Below are 7,633 nucleotides of genomic sequence, written 5' to 3'. Positions count from 1 at the left end.
TGAGTATCTGAAGGGAAACCAAGGGAAGTGGAAGTGTAGGATTCCAGAAATGAGCAAATGCAGGGCACTTGAGGCAGGTATCAGTGTAGGGAACGAGACTGAGCAGTTCACAGGTCACCCAGGGTAGGTAAGAGTTCTGGATCATCAGAGAAGCCTCTGGAAGCCCTAAGCACCTACAGTAGACCTAAGGCAGGTGGGGTGCAGGGAATAAGTTGTGCAGCTCCTGAGGAGGAGGACAGGTTGGAGTAGAGGAGGTTCTGACTAAAGAGTTGAATGGGAGCAGGGCAGGTGGGAATGTAGAGGAACTAGCTAGACAGAAGTCCAGATGAGATTGAGGGCCACATGATGCCATGAGCCGATGAGCTGGCCTTAGAAATCACTCTGCTGGGACCAGGGCCAGGGGTTTGAGGAACAAGGCTGAGGTGAAATGGTAGCATGACAGGGAGGCAATGGCAGAGAGGAAGGAGAAGGCATGCTTAATTCATGGTGGAGTGCAGGGAGGGAAAGAGCCAGGAGGTCTAGGCTGGAGCTGATCCAGCTTTCTGCACTGATGAGAGGGGCGGGACTGAGTTCTTTTGGCTCCAGGAGCCAGGGCAACAAGACAAAGGCGCCTAGCATAGCAAGGACACATCTGGATCTAGGACCAGGAGAAGAGGGCAAGACCGAAAGTTCAGGAGGTCATGGGAGGGAGTGGGAAATCTACAAGGGACTGTCTTTAGAAAAGAGTAAGTGCCCAGTGGAGGGAGTGCCCAAGCAACAAGTCCAGTGTTGGGAGAGATCGGGGTGGGCAAAGGCTGTATGTGCAGTAGGCAGGCCCAAGTCCCCAGGAAGGAAAGAAGAAGTGCATAGGAAAACGGGTCAGGTCTAGCAGGAGCCAACCGAGGTGCTCAGGACTGAGAGGCAGAGCCCAAGACACAGGAATCGCTGAGCTCATGCAGGTACCAAGAATAACTGAGAGCTAAGAGAAAAATGATCTAGGGAATAGGGGGACATGAGGAAGGACTGTTGGCTGAGAAGGGAAAGGGACAGGGAGAATCCTAAGGGTTGGCATAGACAAAGGAAACACACAGGCTTTGGGTTGTTAGTCCGGGGCTCTGCATATGATCCACCGAGATTGTGGAAACAGAAGAGCAGGAAGATCAAATCTGTCCCAACTATACAGGGACACACGGTCAACCTACAAAAGGAAGGAGGTGTGAGGATCAGGGGCTGAGCAGTGAGGAGGTGTGTGGAGGTGTTAGAGCTCAGGTGCAGCAGAGACTAGCATGGCCCTGGGGATAGAGGGAAGGACCCAAGGGACAGTAGGGACAGGAGGGCGAGGTGAGGTGATGACCAGCATTATACAAATGGTGGCGCTGTCCAACTTCTAGGGCCCTGTGCTACTGAGAAAGGAAAGGGACTTCCGAGGTTTGGCAATACAAGCCCCGTGCAAAGGCAGAACCCAGGGCACTGTGAAGACAACACTGCAAGACAGGAGAAGCCAAGGCTGAGTTCACCGAGGTCACATTAGTGAGAATACACTGCGAGGAGAGGGGAGGCGCTGAGCACCCAGCCACACCAGACAGGCCCATGCTGAGTCCCTGGACAGTGGGGGAGGGGAGCACCTGGTGACCTGTAAGAACTGTGAGACTGGAGGAGAACCAAGGTAAAAGGTGTGTCAAAGGACACATGTTTAGCAGGCTGGGCCGACTTAATGCAGGACACACGTGGTGGCAAAGCCAAGAGGGCTGCGTATGAGCCACAAGTGAATCCTGACCCAAGAATAGAGAGTGCTAAACCTACTTACATCAAAGCCAACTGAAAGGACAAGGCCAGCAAAACGAAGCTAAGGCCAGAGATCTTGGACTATGAAGAGTTCAGAGAACCTAGGATCAGGAACCATTAGTGAACAGACAAAGGCAGGTAAAGCAGCCTAGGAGTGGACAAAGACAGGAGAATACAGAAGACGGCAGGGATGACCCGACTTCAGTTTGGGCTTCACTGTTGTCCAAACTGTGTGCAGATTATGGCCCATGGGTAAGAGGTTTAGCATTAGAACACAGATACCCACATTGGACAATGGTGGGGGAACACAGATACCCATACTGCAAGGCTCTTCGGGCCCTTTCCTAAAAGTGTACTAGGAGTGGGACTGGGCTCAAAGGGATTAGGTGTGATCTGGCCTGGTGAGGCTGACACTGACAAGCCCAATGGTTGGGTGTTGCCTCCTCCATTTATACAGCCAGGGACTTGGGGAGGGTACAAAATGGAGGACTTGTAGGAGCTTGGGTCCAGACCTGTCAGACAAAATGATCACGCATACTTTTTCTTGTAGCTGAAACAACAGCCCCATCTGTCTATCCACTGGCTCCTGGAACTGCTCTCAAAAGTAACTCCATGGTGACCCTGGGATGCCTGGTCAAGGGCTATTTCCCTGAGCCAGTCACCGTGACCTGGAACTCTGGAGCCCTGTCCAGCGGTGTGCACACCTTCCCAGCTGTCCTGCAGTCTGGGCTCTACACTCTCACCAGCTCAGTGACTGTACCCTCCAGCACCTGGCCCAGCCAGACCGTCACCTGCAACGTAGCCCACCCGGCCAGCAGCACCAAGGTGGACAAGAAAATTGGTGAGAGAACAACCAGGGGACGAGGGGCTCACTAGAGGTGAGGATAAGGCATTAGACTGCCTACACCAACCAGGGTGGGCAGACATCACCAGGGAGGGGGCCTCAGCCCGGGAGACCAAACATTCTCCTTTGTCTCCCTTCTGGAGATTTCTATGTCCTTTACACCCATTTATTAATATTCTGGGTAAGATGCCCTTGCATCATGACATACAGAGGCAGACTAGAGTATCAATCTGCAAAAGGTCATACCCAGGAACAACCTGCCATGATCCCACACCAGAACCAACCTGGTGCCTTCTAACCTATAGACACCAATAACACACAGCCTTCTCTCTGCAGTGCCCAGAAACTGTGGAGGTGATTGCAAGCCTTGTATATGTACAGGTAAGTTACTAGGCCTTAAATTCCAGCCCCAGGTCCAACAAATGTCCTCTGAGGCCCATGTTGGAGGATATTGGCATATTTCCACCTTTCTTCTTCATCTACAGGCTCAGAAGTATCATCTGTCTTCATCTTCCCCCCAAAGCCCAAAGATGTGCTCACCATCACTCTGACTCCTAAGGTCACGTGTGTTGTGGTAGACATTAGCCAGGACGATCCCGAGGTCCATTTCAGCTGGTTTGTAGATGACGTGGAAGTCCACACAGCTCAGACTCGACCACCAGAGGAGCAGTTCAACAGCACTTTCCGCTCAGTCAGTGAACTCCCCATCCTGCACCAGGACTGGCTCAATGGCAGGACGTTCAGATGCAAGGTCACCAGTGCAGCTTTCCCATCCCCCATCGAGAAAACCATCTCCAAACCCGAAGGTGGGAGCTGCAGGGTGTGTGGTGTAGAAGCTGCAGTAGGCCATAGACAGAGCTTGACTTAACTAGACTTCTGCCCTCTTACTGACCTCCATGCTGACCACTCTCTGTATCCACAGGCAGAACACAAGTTCCGCATGTATACACCATGTCACCTACCAAGGAAGAGATGATCCAGAATGAAGTCAGTATCACCTGCATGGTAAAAGGCTTCTATCCCCCAGACATTTATGTGGAGTGGCAGATGAACGGGCAGCCACAGGAAAACTACAAGAACACTCCACCTACGATGGACACAGATGGGAGTTACTTCCTCTACAGCAAGCTCAATGTGAAGAAGGAAAAATGGCAGCAGGGAAACACGTTCACGTGTTCTGTGCTGCATGAAGGCCTGCACAACCACCATACTGAGAAGAGTCTCTCCCACTCTCCGGGTAAATGACCCCAGAGTCAGTGGCCCCTCTTGGCCTAAAGGATGCCAAAACCTACCTCTACCACCTTTCTCTGTGTAAATAAAGCACCCAGCTCTGCCTTGGGACCCTGCAAAAATGTCCTGGTTCTTTCTGAGATACAGAGTCCAGCGAGGTCATGGGCTGAGGGGCGTCCAGGGTTTGAGGCCTGAGGTTTGACTAAGGAAAAAGGGTGATCTACACTGCCAGACGCAGCACTTTTGATTTGCTGGCATGAACAGAATTTACCTCTCACTGAAAAGTGGAGGCTTTGTCCCGAGGCAATCCCTCTTGCTTTCTCTTCCTCTACCTAATACATCTATAGTGGGCACAGAATATATCATGAAAGTAAGGACGACCCAAACTCCACCTCCCTAGTCCACCTTTACCCCTCTTCCTAGCCAAGGATCCCACTGAAGGCACTCAATGGACACATATGGTCACAGACAGACCCTTGCTATTCCACCACTCAATGCAAGAAGCGTTCCAGAGACTAAGTCTAATGTAACGATGCACATAGCTGTCACTGCTCTCTCACTGCCCATGAGAATCAACATGGACCCATTAGACACAACCTGATGAGCAACACTGAGGGCAAAAGGCCCATATGTATGCATGCACACACATCTTCAAATGCACAGCACAGTGACACACACACACACACACACACACACACACACACACACCTTGGAACCTCACATGGGCATCCTGTGCAGTACTCCCAGATGAAAAGAAACCAGGTCTACACACAGGATCATCCCAACATTCACAAGTGGGAAAGCTGAGACAGATACAACTTTTCTCTGCCTTGGATGCCCACAGACATCTTCATGCACACATGAGTTTCCTGGGGTCAATCTGTCCCTGACCCTGGGATGGTGCCCCAACCTCACACAGTTGGCACCCATCCGAAACTGTATAACTTACTCACTTCCCACTGTGGATCTTAACTGCAGTCCTAGCATCATGGGGAATCAGCTCTGCAATCCCTCTGGCCCTCAGTTCTCGGTCATCAGCAGATACAGGATCAGGCAGACCACACAGACACTACCCATGAGAGGCACAGGCCCTGACTCAGCTTAGCCAGGCTCAGAACTCAAGGCTGGGACACACAGAATGACCTAGTGTATAGGCCAGGCCACCATCAGGTCCAGGGTGTCTGGTGAGCTCAGGGACAAAACTACAGCACTTTGGGGAACTGAAGTTTCTGGTCCAGAGAGAGATCAGAAAGGAGAGATGGCCTCAGGGAGGGTCTGCTGGCCCAGTCAGGCTGTAACTTTCTCCTGGAACTCCACACAACCTCGTCTGACACAGGGAATGGCCCTAGTCACGCCGTGTTGGGATAAACAAACGCTGACTTCCCTCTCTGTCCAGGGATGGAAGTGGACGATGCCTGTGCTGAGGCCCAGGACGGGGAGCTGGACGGGCTCTGGACAACCATCACCATCTTCATCAGCCTCTTCCTGCTCAGCGTGTGCTACAGTGCAGCTGTCACACTCTTCAAGGTCAGCCACACCATCTCCACAGTGTCCACACCATCCTCACACTGTTCCTCATACTGTCTCTGTGATCAGCTATGCCCCACACTGTCCCATGCTATTGACCTGTCTTACATGCTGGGCAATGCCGCCTAACCTTCTCTATGATACAGTCTCACAGTGTCCCATGCAGTCTCCCTAATTCCCCAAGATGTCCGCACTCTATTGCTGTGTTGCCTCATGCTGCCCCCACACTGTCCATCCCTCCCTGGTATGCTATCCCAGGCTGTTGTCTCTATTTTCATGCTCTCCTCACACTGTCCCTAGTGTCTCATACTGCCAATGTTGGCTCCCACATTGTCCCCACACTCTGCACACAACCGGACAATAAACCCTGCTGTCCCATAATGTTCCCTGTGGTCCCCAACTCTATCCCTGCACATTTGTCTATGTTCCCTGAATTCTCATGTTGTTTGCACACTGTTAGTGTCTAACGAACTCTCTCCCAGGTGTACCTTCTTCCATGCTGTCTCACCTCATCTCCCATTCTGTCCTTGTACTAACCCCACTCTATCACGACACTGTCCCTATTCACTGTCCCTATGAAGTGCCCATGCTGTCTGCATTCTGTCCCATGTTGTATCCTCATCCCGGTCTCATGCAGTTCAGATCTATCTGACACTATTCCCACTCTATGCACACATTTCCCCCTATACCATCCCTGTCTGATCAACATGCAATCCTCTAGACACCCATGTAGCAGGTTAGAGACTCTAGGGATGGGTACCTGCCTGACTGAGCTACCTCTCTTGGTGGGAGAGGAAACACAGGTGAGAGTGCAGTCCTGATCTTATCTTATTCACCCTGTCCCACAGGTAAAGTGGATCTTCTCCTCAGTGGTAGGGTTGAAGCAGACGCTGGTTCCTGAATACAAGAACATGATTGGACAAGGGCCCTAAGCCACCTCCTATAATGGCAAAGGATTCCCCACGCCCTAGAGGACCCTGTCCAATGTGCCAAGCAGTCTGACTCAGATCACACTGTCTGCTCACTTCACTATCTTCTGTCTATGAGACCCAACCTCCCTCAATTCTTCTCTCTCTGGAGGACTATGTGGACATTAGATTTCCACAAGCCACAGCCTCCAGGACCTAAAATACCATCACAGCAGCAGCCAGGACACTAGATAGGGTCAGAAGGACCATAGTTTCCTGACTAGTTTATCCACTCTGTTGGGACAGAAGAATCACTGAAAAAGTGACAAGTGCCCAAGTTGCCTGTGTTCAGCTTGGAAGGGACCAACCTTGGAACCAGTCCTGTCAGCATCATCTTCTAAAACACAAGAATTGAGTATGTAAACGGCAGATTTTGGATCCCCAGGGTAAGACAGACTTCAACCAGGCCACGACCTGGGCAATCATGGCCCAGCTGAAGTTGACTGAATTATTCCAGTGGCCTTCACATCGTCTTGCCAGGTTCCTTCTTACCACTTCCATGAACCCTGGGATACAGAAAAGAACTGTGCTTCTCGGGATCTTGGGACAGAACCGTCTAATTGGTGGGATCCTTAGGTAGATCTTTCTTCCGGTCGCGGGTATAATACAATACACTAGATTCTCACATAAAGGAAAAAATTCACACACAACTCCGGCCAGTCCTGAGGCCTAGACACCACCACCTCTCTGGAATTCTGAGCTCTATGCTGGAGGCACAAGAGAGGAAGGCCTGGACTTCATGGCCTCTGTGTAGCCCTAGTAGGTGCAGAGGCCCCTAAGCCGGGGTTGGGTGACCAGCAAGGACCTCCTGGAGAGGGATCTGATGAGTAGATTCCACCTGGGACAGAAGGAAAAAGATGAAAAGCAACAGAGGTGGAAGGGCACTGGAGAGAGCCATGGTATAGCAGGTTTGTCTTGCAGACCTGACATCTGTCCATGACTCTGAGACTTAGCTAATGACAGCTGGGGCAGCAGTCCAAGGAATTACCATGCCCCCTAACACCAGGCTCCTGGAGTGTGGAGTGGGTCTACTCCAGAGCTCCAATACCTGTTTCTCCATCACTTCTCAGCCAATGAGAAATCGGTTTCCAGACAGGAAGAAAAATGAAGGCAGGAAGGAAAAGTGGGCACCTGTTCTTCTGTGAGTGGCAGGAAGTTCTCAAAAGACTCAGGACTTTGGCTTCTAACTTCCTGTGGATCATTGATGTCTCTAAGGTCTCTGTCTGCTTTGTTGGTTTTGTTTGTTTTTGGTTTGGTTTTTTTTTTTTGGTCAATAAAACGTTTTTTCAAACATTCCACA

The 7,633-nt window shown here is 51.1% G+C and overlaps 1 gene segment (V, D, J or C); it reads left to right on the top strand.

Moving 5' to 3' along the window:
• Window positions 1-2,301: 2,301 nt before the first annotated feature.
• On the top strand, window positions 2,302-7,633 carry LOC103690146 (Ig gamma-1 chain C region-like; the record flags this gene model as incomplete). The annotated part of the segment is given in 6 exon segments: window positions 2,302-2,605; window positions 2,945-2,989; window positions 3,094-3,414; window positions 3,531-3,845; window positions 5,235-5,365; window positions 6,214-7,633. Coding segments are annotated over 6 exon segments (1,200 nt in total), but the record flags the coding sequence as incomplete, so codon positions are not given.

This window comes from Rattus norvegicus, chromosome 6, assembly GCF_021556685.1.
Source record: "Rattus norvegicus strain SHRSP/BbbUtx chromosome 6, alternate assembly SHRSP_T2T, whole genome shotgun sequence".
NCBI classification, from domain to species: Eukaryota; Metazoa; Chordata; class Mammalia; order Rodentia; family Muridae; genus Rattus; species Rattus norvegicus.
Note: the sequence above shows the minus strand (reverse complement) of the source record. Positions and strands in the feature narration are given on the sequence as shown.